The 18031-nt window shown below is 36.4% G+C and overlaps 1 protein-coding gene across 2 annotated transcripts in view; it reads right to left on the bottom strand.

The window, feature by feature from the left end:
• The window catches only part of GABRG1 (gamma-aminobutyric acid type A receptor subunit gamma1), a 66023-nt gene extending 55491 nt beyond the window's left edge, over positions 1-10532 (bottom strand). The window contains exon 1 of one of the 2 annotated variants that reach the window (XM_043572741.1): positions 9823-10532. In XM_043572741.1, the coding sequence (XP_043428676.1) occupies positions 9823-9926 (104 nt within the window). In that variant the 5' untranslated portion in view covers positions 9927-10532. The remainder of the gene's footprint in view (positions 1-9822) is intronic. The other variant, XM_043572742.1, reaches the window with a different exon arrangement.
• Between the last annotated feature and the right edge of the window lie 7499 nt (positions 10533-18031).

Raw genomic sequence — 18031 nt, 5'->3', positions numbered from 1 at the left:
ATAAGAACACAGCAACTCTTACGGTAAGTAATTAGGATATTTGGATTGTGCATGAATAGGATGCTTAATCTCCATCCTTGAATTCCAAAGGGTTAGAATAATAATTTCAAGGAATCACAAACATATGCTCTGATGAAAAAGACTTTCTAACATGTGTGCTCAACTTCCAATCCAATGCTTTAACTCATTTATAGAGTAAATATCATGTACTACAAATGTGCTAAGTCCTGAAAATAAGACAAAGTTGCTTTACTGATCTAGATTATCTTATTTTTTAATAAAGGAGAAACCTATTTAAACAAATGACACAGAAATACATAACATATAAAGATATTTATTACAGTATTATTTATAATAGCACAAATTTTAGGGGCGCCTGGGTGGCTCAGTCGGTTAAGCGTCCGACTTCGCCTCAGGTCACGATCTCATGGTCCGTGAGTTCGAGCCCCGCGTCAGGCTCTGGGCTGATGGCTCATAGCCTGGAGCCTGCTTCTGATTCTGTGTCTCCCTCTCTCCCTGCCCCTCCCCATTCATGCTCTGTCTCTCTCTGTCTCAAAAATAAATAAAAACGTTAAAAAAAAATTTTTAAATAGCACAAATTTTAAATACTAAGAGGACATTTAAGTAAATAATTATAGAGTCCTATGATGTAATGAATGTACCCACTTGATTGATTTGATTGATTGTACCCATTTGACTGATGTACCATACAGACTGAACAGTCTGTAAAAAATAGAACATTATTTTCATGATTTAATGTTATATATAACATATAACAATTTGCTTTTATCAAAGCCTATGTATAAAATGGCTGAAGATTTGGTGGGAAAGCTGCATAATGAGTATTCTAAGTATTCTACACTAGTGGAGCTATAGAAAATTAAATTTTGTTTGTATATTAATAGTATATATGACCTTTCTGAGGAATTTTATAATACAAATACATGAAAAGGAGTTAATTTGTCATTAATGCCTACCTAAAAAATGAACTGCCTTTTCCTATACATCAGATAGTGTTCGGAAATAAATTTCTAATCATAAACTTAAGTAATTCAACAGAGCCTTTTATAGAGAGAAGCGGGCTTTATATTCTGCCAAGAAAACAGCAGGGGCAGCCCTGAAAATTCGCTCCTCAGTTTTCCCTCCATGGGAACGTGGTTGACTGATGGCCCAGCTGCCGGCCCTCTGGACCAGACCTGCATCTACAGGAGACCCAAGGTTCCCTTGGGCTGCTCGTAGCAATAACTGAACGTAGTAGAAATCCTAGTCGTACAGCTCCATTCCTACAGGACCAGGGACTCCTCTAAAGGGCAGCTTATGTTAGACAACTCTCACTAGCCTGCACAAAACTTGATTAGAAGCCTGAGACTCTTTTGACACAAACTTTCTTTCTCCCCTGTGTTCACAGGTGTCAGACTTCCATTATTATCTGAAGCCTCTCTTTCCTTATGTCCACTTCCTCCTGCTTACCTTACATAGGCATTGCTCTCAAAAATCTCTTGGGGCCCCTGGGTGGCTCAGTCGGATGAGCATCTGATTTCAGCGCAGGTCATGGTCTCGTGGTTCATGAGTTTGAGCCTGGCGTCCGCTCTGTGATGACAGCTCAGAGCCTGGAGCCCTGCTTCTGATTCTGTATCTCCCTCTCTCTCTCTGCCCCTCCCCTGCTCATGCTCTATCTCTCTCTGTCTCACAAAAATAAATAAATGTAAGAAAAAAAAATTAAAAACTCTCTTACGTGTCTAATCTCAGCTTGGTATCTGCTTCTCCAAAGCTTCTGCCTCCCACATATTTTTTAACTGACACTGCTAACTATTTACTAAAGAAAAATTTTGAGTCACATGTATCAGTGTTGGGTTTTCTTGTTTTTGTTTTTGTTTTTGTTTTACTAGGCTATTTTAATACATTATACAAATCAATCAGTTTATATACTTACTGTTTGTGAAAAACTACTCTAATGAGTTATTACTATTCTTAATGAAACAAGCAAAAGCTTTCAACTAATAATAATTAAAACAGACTAAGTAAACCAAAGTATGCTATACCCTATAATTATAAGGAGAATTACAAACAGAATTGTAACGCTATATATGCTATACCGTCTTTATAGCCAGAGAAAAATAATATAGGTCTATAGCAAGTCAATCAAGTAATATAACCTGTCTTTCATACATAGGCTAAACATTCATCAGAGTTTGCCCAGGATGGCCGTGGTTTCTATCTGTTGTCCTAGAATAATAATTGCACCCTCTTTTACTCACAAAATGACCTGATTTGGATGATAAATTATATAGTCACCCTGTATATAGTGCATATAAAGGTGACTTCAAATGCCCTGTTTCTGACACCTGGGGAAAACTCTTCCATTAATCTGTTTAGAGGGTCAAGATGATACTTCAAAGCCAGGCCTCATCTGTGATCTGTTGTTCATGACAGATTAGCCTTTGTTTATAAATTTCAAATATGCTTTTATAAGCATAAGACAAGTGATAAGTTCCAGGAAAGAAACATACCTGTTCTCATGTTTCCGAGTAGGAGATATCCTAATGCCAAAGCCTACAGGAGCTAGTTTTTAGAGACTAGATATTGATTTTAGATCTGAAATTCCAAGAAAATGAAAGTAAAATAGAAAAGTGACTTTTCTTGCTTTCTTTTTTCCTCTATATTCTAGCTGCTAATTTTTTTTTATACAAAGCTCCCTTCTACAATTGCAGCTCTGAATCATTTTTATTGTTTGTACAAGTTACTAGGGAAGCAGAAGAAGTAAAAGCCTGGTAGACAACAGGGTTACAGATCTGAACTTTCGGAGGTTTAGAGAGGTGAAATGATAGCCCACTCAATTCTATGATTTTTCTTTTAGCACGAGAGAATGTAAGACTCATCACTTAACACACACAAAAAGGAATACTTAGGAAATTTGAGGAAGGAGAAGGGACCCTAACTGGAACATTAAGTGTGTTCCACTCTGTTTCCAAAGTGTCCAGTATCTAATTCTCCCATAAAATTGACCACACTGCATCTTAATTAACTACTTTATTTATTTATTTATGTTTATTTTGGAGAGAGAGAGAGAGAGAGACAGAGTGCGAGCAGGGAAGAGGCAGAGAGACAGGGAGACACAGAATCCGAAGCAGGCTCCAGGCTCTGAGCTGTCAGCACAGAGCCTGAAGTGGGGCTCAAACTCATGAACCGCAACACCGTGACATGAGCCCAAATCAGATGCTCAATCGACTGGGCCACCCAGGGGCCTCTTAACTACCTTATTTATTTATGGACATCTCTAAACTCCTTGAAGGCAGCGGTTAGGGTTTTCAATGTTATATCATTGGCACCCAGACCAGTGCCTGACACCCAATAGGTGTCCCATAAAAAAAATTCACTGAATGAATGGAAAGAATATTCGAGCCCATCTTGCTGTTTGCAAGTAAAATTAAAGTGAATCAAGAAAACAAACAAATAAAAACAAAAATCATTGGCCTTAATAGGAACTTATTAATGTAGCTAACCTAATATAAAATTAATTTCAAAGAACAAAGTAACTTTCTGATACTAGTACTACTGTCAGACTTATAAAATTGACATAAAATTAGAGGAAATGTAACAGGGAAGGTACAAGTCTTATGTGAAAAAAAACAGAGACTATCGGAACAGAAACAAAACATAAAGGCAACGTATATATTTTGGCTACAAGACACTACCGTTAATATATAATCCCCAAATCAGCTTGTAAATTTAATGAAGTTTTAATCAGAATCCCATAGTTCACACGTATGAGGTTAAAATCCTCATAACTAAATAGAAGGATCAGTATGAGAGTTTATAGGAAATTATCGAAAAAAGAATTATTAGATGAAGTTGGCCCTGCCAGAATAAAAAGAAAACATATTCTTACAGGAAGGAAAATAAACCATAATTTTCATTATAATCTATTAAAAAGTGACCATTGGGCTAAAAGTGTATTAAAATTAACACCAAATTCTCTATTGTTCGAATTTATATACATAGACCCTGAGAGAACATACAATAGAAACAGTAAAATTCTTCATGACACTCACATTCTCTACGCCTTTGATGTTCTTATGCATCAGATAAAATCTATAATTTTGCTACAAATTTTACAAAGTGGAGGCATAATATGGAAGCTTATTAAATTATAAAACATATTAAAAGATCTTAAAATCGAGTGGAATAAAGACATGGCAATGAGTTCCTCTGAATGCAGAAAAATATACCTTTTTTCCCTAACTCTTAGAATCACAAAATGAGAGGTTAAAATATATTCATTGACATAAGGATCCTCTCAGACCATTCACTTAAAAAAGAAGAGAATACAAATGGGTAGAACTGAAACAAGAAAAATATCTGTCTAGTCATTCCGGTTCTGACAATTTGAAGGTTTTTCAAAAAGAACTGTTACTAAGGAAATGTTCTCTCTCTCTCTCTCTGTCTCTCCCACTCTGTCTTTCTTCTTCACTAATACTGACCCAAACTTATGCCCATGACATTGAGTCCTTTCCCAGAGTTGCAGTTGATGCCAGCCTCTATGATGCCCGCACTATAGTTAGTTCATCTAGAATTCGGAATACCAATTATATAGCATTTTATCATCAACATAAACTACCAGAATGCAGGTTCACTGAGGACAGGGACTCTGCCTTCTTTGTTCTGTACATTGAGCATATATTCTGTTCCATATACGCCCCATACACAGGACACAAATGTTATTAGGGCAAGGATTCTGTCTTACTTACCAGTGCATCTCCAGCTGTCAGAACTCTGCTTAACACACCGTGGGCCCTGAGTAAATATTTGTTGAATGAGTGCTAATGCTCCATAGATGTTTACTGAGTGAATTAATAGCTAAGACCATTTCCTGAAACATGAGGCTTCAATTGGTTACACTATTTTAGTGTAGATAGAATTAGATTCTGAGATATTTAAAAATAGAAAGAGACATAAATTTCATCTGCCTCCCACAGAGCACAAGAACTCTAACAAGCTTCTGCTTGAAGAAGTCTGGTGATAAGGCATCCATAATTTTGTTAGAGGCCTTTTGTGTTGAAAGAAAATGTGACTTCACGTAGCTTCCACTAGTCAGTGATGGTATGTCTATTATACCTATGTGTAATAAATTCAACCATGATTTTATTTAGCATCCTGAAAAATAAGTTGCCATTCCGAGTCCTCAGAAAACCTTTTCTGGATTCCAAATTCTTGCTATTAACTCTTTATCCTATGGTGTTTTTTTCTAGATCAAGTGTTCCACTTTGTTAAAGGTTTTCTTAAAATAATTAATCTGGCACTATACATAGTATTCCAGATTATGTGATAGCGACGCAAATTTTTATACTTACTATGCTTCCATCAACTGCATGGTCTGTCCTTTCTTTCCATCATTCTTTTCATCCCTCTCTTCCTTCTTCCCCCCCTCCATCTACAGTCATGCTAATTGCTTTGATTTAAATTGCATTTGTAATCTGAGAAGTGTGGTGGTTAAGAATGCAGGCTCTGGGCATTGAATACATGGATTTGAGTGTTGGATTCAGCACTTATCAGCAAGATGTTTAGCGAGTTTAAAAATTGCTGTGCCCCAGTTTTCCCATCTGTAAAACGGGGAGAATAATAAAAGCAAATATTATTCCCCCTTCATACTTGATTGGTAATTTGGCTAAGTATAATGTTCTATGCTGAACATGTGGCTTTAGAATTCTGGAGACATTTCCCCCTTCGGGTATTGCTGGTGAGAAATCTGTTGGCTCTTTAATTCTCTTTCCTTGATTGAGATCTGTTCCAACAGCAGACTCTTCTGTTTATCATTGGCGTTCTGAATATATACTTCCTTATTGTGACTACAAGATGTTTTGCTTTGATTAATACCATAAATCCAGGAGTTACCATGAGTAAAAGCTGCATATAGGTTGTACGCATATCTAGTCTATTTGCCACTGCAAACGCAGCCCGTTGCACTTTGTTTGGCATGTAACAGGCATTCAGGAAGTATTTGTTGAATGAAATTATGAATGATCTCACTGGAATCCCAAAGATACCTAATAATGCATAAGGGTTGAAGGACTTTACCATACTTGAGACAACTTTAACCAGTATAAATTATACCAGAATCACTGTAATTCCCAGAATATCCATCGTTATATCTTTTCAGTTAAAATTTTAAATGCTATGTACTTTGCACAAATTTTCTCTCTTGGTCTTGAAACAAGCTGGAAAGGAGAGTGTCATTTCTATTTTCACAAATGAGGACTCTGCCTCAAAGATTTTCCTGAAATCACCCTAGTGGGAAATGATGGAGCTAAAACTAGAATTTACATTCTAATGGCCAAGTCCAGGATTCTCAATCGGTACCATGTGTACCTGTGAATTATTCTCTTGAGGTCCATACATTTAATTTATGCCCACCTTTCCTCTTTCTCTCATGGCAGTCATTTATTCTATTTTGATATAAATAATTAAATAAATAAATCTCAAGAGCCCTTTTTTTTTTTTTTTTTTTTGGTTTTCCACCCTACCTTGCCTCCTCTCCTTTGGGACCCTGCCTTCATTAATATTTTCTTAGACAAATTTTAATCACCTTTATATAACTATAAAATATTAGGTTAGCCTATTTAATGATTGAATAAAAAGTCAAACATGTTCTTTTGTTGCTTAGTCAAAAGCGTGTCTCATAATATATTATGGAATAAAATGGAAGAAGGGCATAACCAAAAGAGTCTAAACACAAGAGATTTATCAATAGTGATATTTGCATTTTAGCTTCAAACGCATTTGTCTCTTAGTCTTTCTTTGAATATTTTATGATCATGGAATATCATTACTCAGTAATTTTGTCTTCAAGTTTGCATTGTATTGTATTAGAAAATTAAGTCAAAAATCTAAATGCCTAAAGAAAAATCATTCACTAGTACCTCCATAAAATATATTACTGAAATTACTTGAAAATAATATATTTTATAAAGCAAATGTATTTGAATATTTTCATTTGGGCAACTGAACGCTAAACTGTATGGTTATTGACTCATGAAATTGTTTGAAAAAAAAAAAACAAGTTATTTTCCCTGGGCTCTTTCGGAATATAACTTCTTAGTCAAAGCTTATCATAAATTACTTTTTAAAAGAACTAAGACCTCCGACTACTTTTTCAACTCTTGTTAAAAATCTGATTATAATTAGCTTTTCTCAACATTACAAATAAGTCAAATCAGGCTTAAGAGATTTTAACCAACTTATCAAGATGCCATAGAGCCTCACAGAGAATGAAACACAGGTACCATGACTACAGCTTTTAGTTACAATAAGAGGATAGGCTTTCAGAGTTCAGCAATATAAAAATCAATATAGTGTCTCTTCTCTGTGCACTTGATGGAAACTAATGAGGAAGCAAGCTATTGTCTCTGATTAGATATAAGAAATAATAACCCCCAATTTGGTAAATCCCCAAATAGATGACTCTAAAGATTTATTTTAGAAACCAGCATATCAAAATTCTTAAAAACAGAACTGTGATTACTTTTAGAAAGGCCCCTCAAAAGAAGGAGAAAGGGAGAAGGAAATATGAATGTAAATGGTTTATATGCTGAAACCAATTATCTCCAACTAAATATTAAAAGGATGAAAACTTCACCACAACTGTAGCTACTTTAAAGTGAAGACACAAACTCTCATTATGGAGGCCCTGAGAGCTAATTATAACAGCAATATATAGCTTTATTTTTTAATATTCTTTTATTTATTGGCCAGAATAATCCAAATTATCTGTAGTCTTGTGATAAAATGAATTATTTATATATACATATTATTTATCTATATATACCTATATCTATCTATCTATATATATATATAATTATTTATCTATATATAATTTTAACTGCATAAGCCTCCTCTCTGACTCATACATAAGGTAAAACAAAGTACATGGAATTTCAATTAGAATTTCACTCTTGAAAACTGCAAAGAAAACCCAGTAGAGCAACCACTGGGGTATTTTATGTTTCAGTTCAAATAGTAAACATATTGACTACGAAAATGTGTAGAAATCATTAATGATCTCCAACCACCCTTCATTTCCTAGATGAAGAACCTGTTCAAGGAGGTTAGGGACTCTTGACACAGGTGATCATGTCTCCAGACTTCTAGAACCCATCCCTGTCAACTACACTGCACAACTCTTTAATTCTAAGCAGCTTGAAGAGACTTCTGGAGCGAATTATGAGGATTGCAATGTAAATATCCTCAAAAACAAAAGATATTACTTAAATAAAACATCTTTGAAGATAGACGGTATGTCCTTTAAGGATCAGCCTATTAGGTTGCAAGGGAAACTCCTACTTATAAAGGTAAAGGAGCATACAGGTTGTTATTTCAGAAAGCCACTGGGTAAATCTGTTTTTACTTATGAGAACACAGATTCATTTGTAGTATTATGAAGATTCATGAAAGCACTGATACATGATCTATCAAAATATCTTCTATAATTTTATAATATATTCAAAGAAATAAGCCATCATGGTACAACTTATATACCACAAATAATTAGTCGGTAGTATGTTTGTGCCCATGCAGAACATTTAAGTTTCTAAGGGAAAAAGGTAAATAAACTAAAACTGTAATACTTAAAAAAAACATTGCATGTCAAACATTTTCTGACAAGCCTAAAATTGCTTAGTATACCTTAATCCATTTCCTGTTTTTGGAGAGAAAATACAGTTGTTCTATCTGCTGGTAATGACAACAATATTCACTCTAGCTATATATTACAATTAATCGTCATAATAATTTATTTCAGTAATGATACAAGTAGTTATAGAGGCATGTTTCCATCTGCATAGTGATTTTATTCTGGAGTTCTAAACAGGATAACATAATATAATAATATAATTTTAAATATGCACTTATACAAAATACATTTACATGATATGTATTGTATATCCAAGACCTAAATAGTGTCTGTTAATATATTTTAATTCCATTCAGCCACTACTCCTCTATACCTGACCATTTTATTTTTCTACCAGAATTATTTCAAAGTTTTATTGGAAGATATTACAATCCAAGAAGCTCAAGTCTTGTTCCTGTTAAATTGGAGGCTTGGGGATGCTACTGTCTCTCTCTTTGCCTCTCTGTCTCTCTTTCTCTGTCACACACACACACACACACCACATTCACATCCATACATTTTTTTTCTTACTTGTAGACAACCAATTAAAATAAAAATTATTTACATACCTCAATAAAATATACATGGTTATCTCCAAATTAAATATAGCACACCCTCAAACCCAAAAGATTTTTAAGCCATATTTATAATCTCTCTTGATATAAAACTTTGGTTTTTCCAGAATACCAAAAAAAAAAAAAAAAGATAAGGGAAAAATCAACGTTACTTTATAGAAAAGCATCATACATACCATGTTGTGTAACAAGTTTCTAAAATAACTTTCTCTTTAAAATGCAGAATTATCCAGAAAGTTCATCAGTGACACCCATTCACTAAATTTAGTAGCAAAATCATTTCTACTCCCCCTCCCTGCTCCCAGTAACTGAACCTTTACTAGTTTCCACTGTGTCAAGTCACACAAAACAAAACAAAACAAACCCAAACTCAACTCCCCTCTGCGCTTTCACACATAGGTTCCTTTCATCCTATCTGAAAACAAGTAGATCTAATCGGAAAATAAAACGACGGTAAAATATCGCACTTGTGCCCAGGGGAATGCAAATTACTTAGAATGATTTTTTTTTTTTTAAGAAAGAGAAATGAGGGGGGAGGGGGTTGATACCACGGAATAGTTTCAAGTCCTTGAATGTACTCACCAGTTTCCCAAATGCAGGGTCAGTAACAAGAACATCAGCCTCACCACTCTACTTTGGCTCCACAAAAGAAAAGGGGAGAAGAGAGCAGCTTTCCAAGAACCCATCAGGATTGCTTTTTCCGCTCAGCTCTCCCAGCCAGGACTTTTTCTCCCACCTCAGCAGCAGCCGGGTGAGTGAGTACGAGAAGGGAGAGTGTGGGAAGGCAGTACACCTCCCAACCAGGTAGGATGCGACTCCCAGCGGAATGGAGCAGGGGAGCCAATAAGACCGAGAGGATGCTGGCATAAATTATCTGAGAACGAGTTGGGCCAATCTCCGGCCCTGAGAGGCGGGGCTTCTCCTACTAGAAATCAGAGCCCAGTAGGGAAAAGGGCTCCGTCTTTCCAAAAGAAAAACAAACCTCTTCTCTCACGCAGCCTTGGAGAAACGTTTGAGTGGCCTTGACAGATTCCCTCCCTGGGAAAAGAAGTCTCCCTCTTCCCCCGACCTTCCCTCCTGCCTGACTCTATTTCGGGGGCTGCTGCCTTTTTCTCTCCCGAGTTTGGATTCTGAATCTGCCTTCCAAGGGAAGGCAGTACCTAATCCGTTTCCCCAGGCTCACGAAGGTTCTGCTATTTTTTGTTAATCATCGTTGGTAATTTGGAGTGTCGGCCGGTGTCTCGTTTCTCTTTGCAGACCCAGCAGCTGGCACAATGCCCGGCATAGATGAGCTCTCGGGAGATGCTGAATATATAACTGAATGAATGAATGAGCGGGCTTGGTGCATTCCTGGTAATCACGTTTCCACCCCCCCCCCCCCCTTCCGCTGCCCTTATGAGTGAGAGGATTGGCAGTCGCCTCTCCCAGGGCACTAAAAATGATGCTCATGAATAATCCCCGGCAAGAACAATCTCATTTTACAAAAACATAAGCAAAAATTCTATTTTAAAAAGGTCCTCTTAGCCATAGGAGTTGGAGACCTATTACATGGGTAGTCCTTGCTCTCTGCTCCCTCCCCAGTTGGCTTAGCGTTTGTGGAGCTCCAGTGTTTGGTACCTAACTTCAGAGGCTCTGCTTTGAGTTTGCAGCAGAGCCCAACAGTTACCATGGCAACCGGAAGCCTCTGGCAGCTTGAACAACTGTACAGACGAAGACAGTGGTGGTGGTGGAAGCAGGCTCGCTCTGCCCAGCCATCTTCTGCCTTTATGCCTTCCTCAATCCCTGCTTCCCACTGAAGCCAACTGGGGTGGAGGTCTTTGGCAGTCTCACTAATCACCCCACCACTCCCTGGAATTGACCAGATTCGGGGTGAACCGTGTGTAAAAACCACGGAAGTTACTTGAGAGTATTTGTCTCCAGGGCAAACAATTCAAGGCAGAAGTAACAGTGTTTGCACAGGAGCATAAGGTAACTGTTGCTGCTACCTTATCTTCTGAAATCACTTAAAGGAACTGGATGGAGGTAACAAGGTTACAAATATTTTCTTGCCCAGAATAACAGATGGTGCAGTGCTGGGCTTTTCTCTTCTCTCTGATTGATTCTCCATCTTTTTAGTCTCCTCTGAAAATAGTATTGACTTCCTTGTTTTCCTTCTCCTACCAACCATTAATGAGGCGGCATTATTCTCTTTCACAAAGCATGCTAGTCAAGGTAGCTTATACCAAATAATTTATATAACAATAAAGTTTCATTATAATAGATTTAGAGGCGAATAAATTTAGTTAAAAGTTGATGCCAATATAAATCTGAGTAGGTTTTTTTTTTTCTCCTTTAATTAAGAATGTGCTTTGGATAGCTATTTAACTGTTTCATTGGATGCCCGCACTAATACACTGATCTGATTAGCCAGTGAACCAGGAATTAATTCACTAAGTATCCAGTGAATACCAAATACCTGCCTGGTTACTCTTTGCATTATGTTAGCATTAGGGAAGATTTTTGCATATATTAATAGGAATATGACACTGCATGGTGTTATACAATAGTAGTTGATAGTTCATCCATCAAAAATTCTTAACAAGATTTCACTCTTCTTGTTCTCATAGATATCTGAAAGATGCTGAAAACAGTTAAGGAAAATTAATGGAGAGGAAAGGTGAAGGATATACCCTTGGGTAATTACATGTTGACTGTTTACTCTTATGAAAGATAAAAGACTGGAGTAATTTCTAGACTGGGAAATTTCCTGTATTTTACAAAATCTAGATTTTTGAACAATTTTGTGTTGTAATATTTTCCAATTTATCTCACTCTTTTCTTTCGAGTAATTTTATCTGACTTTATTTCTATCTCTTCCTTTGATTTTCCCCCTTTTTATAATACATGTCTTCTGTAAAACTGATCTTATTCTGCTGTCATAGTTAATTATAATTCCCTGTACACTGAGTAAAAAGGGTCTGAGCCCTCCGGAACCTGGAGAAGGAATAAATATTTTGGATATCAGCCATGTCTTGACCCTGATGTCTGTCTCATTTGGTTTAATAAATCAAATGGGGCAGGGGAATGGTGACATATATTGTGAGTTCTAGAAAAATCCAAGTAGGTAAGCAAACAAACCATAGTCTCACAGACTATGTGCCCCCTGGCACTCAAGGGGAAACAGATCAGGTGCCTTGCACAATTCCAGAGGAGAAGGCCAGAAATTGGGCCAGTAAGGGACTGGAGGAAGCTGTCTTCCATTGTGGCCATCATTTCCAACTTAAGACAGTTGGGCCACCTGAGACATTTAGCAATATCTGGAGATACATCTTCAGTTGTCACAATTTGGTGGGTGGGGGAAACTACTGGCGTCTAGTGGGTAGAGTCCAGAGTTGCTGCCACACATTCTAAAATTCAAAAGAAAGCTGTCCCACCACAAAAACTTACAAAGTTCACACTATCAACAGTACCAAGGTTGAGAAGCCCCACAGTACAGTTGAAGAAGATAGATACCCAGATTCTACTGTAGCTGATGATTTCCTTATATTGTCTTTGAGTCACCATTCTCTTCCTCCTTCCTTTGATAGGCTGAGCCACAACCCTTATCCAGTTGTATCTAGCTGTAATGATGACCAAAGCACTGTGCACAGCAATTTTCTTTTTTCCAGAATTTGTTCCAAAGGTATCATCTGAGAATAAAATGCTTGAGGTTCCTATTAAAAATGCAGATTCGTGGGCTTCTCTCCAGACCTACTGAATTATGATTTATAACAAGAACCTCTGGCAATTATCATGCATTCAGAAAGTTTGAGAACAATTGTCCCATAATCATCTCACAATATAGCCAGTGCAATGTGACCTGATTATGTCCGTGCAGCCCTGGCCTTAGCAAAGCCAGGTTTTGACATACTCATCTGTCTGTTATTAATTTATTCATTAAAAAATAGTATTGAAAAATTCTGATGTCAGACACTGTGCCTGGAAGTAAGAATACAATAATGAACAAGACTTGCAATTTTTGCTTCAGTTTCTTCACTTACATAAAATAGATAAGAATTACATTTAGCTTATAGAGTTGTTTTAAGGATTAAATGGATTAATACATGGGGATCACTAAAACAGTACATGGATGGTAGGAATTACTCAAAAAACGTCATTGTTGTTAACTCACTGAGAGTAGGCTTCAAATTTGATTCATGTACCCCAGTCCTAGTTAGTCCTTGGCACCAAGTAGAAATTTCTAGTAGGTACAGTCTAATAGGGTGGATGGACAGGATTAGGGGATGGAGAGGATCAGCTGTTCTCACCACATCCTAAATATTATCATGATACCTGGTTTCTCCAAAGGGAGAAGACACTTTGAGTCCTGTTTGAGCTCTCCCAATGCACTTTTAGTCAGATGGCCACAAACTGTACATCAGTCAGAAAAATAATAACAGATTCCTAAACTTATGTCTCAGTATCTTACTTGTTTTGTCTTGCCATATGCAACTCCCTCAGCTTAAGAGGTCTTTCCTGGGGTGCCTGGGTGGCTCAGTCGGTTGAGTGTCCCACTTCGGCTCAGGTCATGGTCTCTCACACTCCGTGAGTTCGAGCCCCGTGTCGGGCTCTGTGCTGGCAGCTCGGAGCCTGGAGCCTGCTTCAGATTCTGTGTCTCCCCCTCTCTCTGCCCCTCCCCTGCTCATGCGCTGTCTCTGTCTCAAAAATAAATAAACATTAAAAAAAAAAGATGTCTTTCCTCCTTTTCACTTGCCTACTCTTGTCATTCTTTTCTAGTTAAGTTTCAGTCTCATTTCCCCCACCCCCAAACCTTTACTGATTCTTCACACCATGCTAGTCTGTTGTATAGGCTGTCCTATAGTAATAGTTAAAATCTACTAAGTATTCACTACGTGTCACCAGGCATTATACTTAACAGTTCTATAATACACATAGGTGCAATAGTCTTCTATCACTTAAAGCAACCATTTCATATTCATATCATAGAACGTATCACCATTTTTGGAAACTACCTGTATTGCTACCTAAATTCTCAGTTTTATGTTTTTAAATTTTGTATCAAAGAGTTACATAAGTGCTTATCAGAACTCATATTAACTATGTGTATATTTAATATTATTTGTATATTTAATTCATACCTTTCTGTCCCTAAAATGTAGCATAATGAAGGCAGAGATTCCATTTGTTTTCATCACCCTGTTTGCCAAAAACAGTGGCTAACAAGTACTAGACATTCAGTAAATATCTGCAGAATAAATAAGTATTCAATGTATAATTGAATAAATAAACACATGAATGGCTTTAATCCTTTTATATATTTCTGGAGCCGTTAAGGGATCTCTATTCAACAGCACAAGTCTCAAGTGCCCGTCTCTAAGTGGACAAAATCTAAATTTTGTTGCTTGACTTGTTCCTTCCCATTGACCAGGGGAATTAATTATTTTTCCTATTTGCAGGTCAACATGATCAAATTTAACAAACCAAGACATCTTAATTTATGTAATCAAGTTATTATTTAAATCAAACAAGGAGAGAGGGCCAGCACAAAGAGATTTCAAGACTGAAGGCACAGACTCTTTTTTGTCAATCTGTTCAACCTCCTTAATCTTGTTATGTGGCCTCTCCAGTACAGCCAAGAGAGGGAGTTTAGAAGCGGAGCCTTGGTGGCAGACTGCAATGGAACTATAGCTTCCAACTCTAAGTCCATCCCATTTTTTTGTTTGTTTGTTTGTATCTGTATTCTAATTTCTTAATACGGCTTTTTGCTGCTGGTTATCTCTAGTTTTTCTTGTATCTTCCATATTTTCCTTTCTATCTGATTTACCCACCAACATGCAAATATGCTCATATACAACATCAAAATATGCATATACACACTATTAACCTCATTTCCCACTCTATCTTCCATTTTTATCACTGACTCCCATTAATAGCCATCCCTCCCTATTCCTTCACCGTTCACCACTCACCAAACTCTGTGTTCTGGCTTCTGCCCCCATGACGCCAATGCCTCTATGTTGCTAAATCCAGTAGACATTTCCCCTGGTCATCTTGTATGATCATCCATTCACCTGCATTTCTTCCAGTTGACCATTCCCTCTTTCCCAAAACCCTCCTCCATGCCATGGTACCATGCTTTCCTGGTTTTCCTCAAGTATCTTTAGTAACTCTTTTTAGGCTTCTATACATGTTTGTTCCATCTGGCCCCAACATTGTAGAATTACTCAAATATCAGTTCAATTTCTTTTTGCTTCAAACTCTCACATTGAGCAACCTCATCTATTTTCCAAGATTATATATATATGTGTGTATATATATATATATATATACGTATATATACATGTATATATACGTATAGATACATATATGTATATATGTACATATATGTATATATACATGTACATATACATGTGTGTATATATATGTATATATATACACGTATATATATTTTTTAATGGAAATATATCCCTTCAAATCACATTTCAAGTCTCGAATTTCTATTGGACTTTAGATGCATATGTCCAACTAATACCAGCCTAGTCAAACCAGAAACCTCACAGTTTCTCTAGAAATATGTATTATTTGATCTATCACAAACTCTTCAGTTTAATTCCCATATGATTGCTACAAAAATTAAGTTAGTCAATTTATATAAAGCTCTTAGATAGTGCCTGGCACATAGTAAGTGCTCAGTTAATCTTAATTCTTGCTATTGTTATTACCATTCTCCAATTTCTTTCTATTTCTCCTGCCAATTAATCCAAGCAGCCATCATCTTTTACTTGGACTACCACAACACCCTCCATATCCAATCATGCCTACCTCTAATTTATTTTTTATATAACTACCAGATGGTCTTTTAACAAATAGAAAGCTATGTTCTATTCAACCCATTCAATGATTTCCTATTGCATTTAGGACAAAAATGTCATATTATTATTATGGTCTTTGAGACCCTCTAGCTTCTGGCCCCTCCCTCTCTCCCCTACTCCACCTTAGCAACTATCTCCTTCCTTCAATGTGTTCTAGCTAGAATCACACTCCTTTGGTTTTTTTGTTTGTTTGTTTGTTTGTTGTTATTGTTGTTTATTTTTTATTGTGACTCATTGATACCTTTGGCTTTTGCGGGTGATTTCCCTATACCTTGATCACTGCATTCACCCTTCACCCTTTGTCTGCTATTGTCCTCTTTTCTCAGCTTAACTGGCACATCTTCAAACAAGCCCCAATTCCCCAGTTTAAGTTAAGTCCTCCATTGTGTCATCTAATATCACTCAGCACTTTTCCTTCCTTTCTTTTCCTTCCCACGGCACTTTTCCTTTCCTTCCTCAGTACTTTTCTTTCTCTTTGTTTCTTTGTTTCTTTGTTTCTTTCCTTCCTTCCTTCCTCCTCTCTTCCTTCCACTTGCTATATTTCATAATTCACCAATGTATTTAATTTGCATTAGTTACTAAGCCTTATGGCTTCAAGCATTCTTGTATATACTAAAGATACCATAATAACCAACAGTTTCATGCTCTTATGGAGCTAGCATTTTATTGAGCTCTCTATAATATAGATTATATATATCTTCATTCTTAAACATATTTTTATAAACATTTGTTTAATTTTTGTCTCTTATCCAGGCTGTCATTCTTTGATAACAAAAGTTTTTGTCTTTTCTTTTTTCCCACGGCCCCCAATGTCTGGGATAGTGCCCCATCATGTCTGGGATACTGCCCCATCATAGCCATTAACTGAATGAATAAATGAATGAAGGAATGAATTACAAGTACCAGAAGTTGGAATTACATGAGTAAGCCTTCATAAGCATCATGCATCATATGGTTAATTTATATTTGGAAAAGATGGAATGTAGAGTTAGGTCACATACATTTAAATCCTGTCTACACTAATTATTTTTCCGTGATTTTTAGCAAACCATGACATCTCTCAATTATCTCAGTAATGTCAGGTTTCTCAGAAAATGGAGATGACAATTACTCCTACCAAAACAGATATGAAGATTAAAAAAATAATTTTAGTATTACTTTTTGTAAACCATTAAATGATGTAGAAATACTAGTTGCTGACATTGTTGTAATTATTTTTTGATAATCAGTACAGAATTGTAGTAAGTAAAGAAAGCATGACAAGGAAATACAAAATATCAAGAGCTAACATTGATGTAGTCCTACAGTTTTCTAAACATTGTATGTCTTAGTTTATTTAGATATCCTAACTTATTGGAAGCATACAACAATTGTAGGAGGCAGGTACAATTATAATTCCTTTAGTTTACAGATGAGAAAACTGAAAAGCAGAGATTTACTTCCCCATATGACACAGCAAGTGCTAGAGCTGGGATTTGAATCTAGGGATTCAGGAGCCCATGTTTTGACCTGCCGTGTGATATTGTGTTTGAGATGAGAGATAAAGCATAATGTCAGCTTCACAGAAAATCATCCATATTTCTTCTAAGACAACTTTCCCCTCTCAGTTTAACCAACACTGTTATTTCAGTGACTACATACTAAGGCATCATTATTGTGAAAACCTTTCATATTTTATTTTAAAAGACCAGCCCATAAAAATGTCAAAGGTGGGAAAGAGTTTTTGAAGAATGACCCTTAAGCAGCCATGTTTCAAAAGAATGTAAGTCCTGTTTAGGATATGAGACACTTACAGGAAAGAGGTCCAGCACTTGGAGATTCATCAAAGCCTGACATTTAATGGAAAACTTAAAAGGTCTTGATGGAGCTTTATTATATCAATTACTTATATAGTCTAATATATTTTATTTTAAACATACCTTGCTGGCAGGACTGGCATT

The sequence above is a fragment of the Prionailurus bengalensis genome, chromosome B1, assembly GCF_016509475.1.
Source record: "Prionailurus bengalensis isolate Pbe53 chromosome B1, Fcat_Pben_1.1_paternal_pri, whole genome shotgun sequence".
NCBI lineage: Eukaryota > Metazoa > Chordata > Mammalia > Carnivora > Felidae > Prionailurus > Prionailurus bengalensis.
This window is presented reverse-complemented; position numbering and strand designations above follow the sequence as displayed.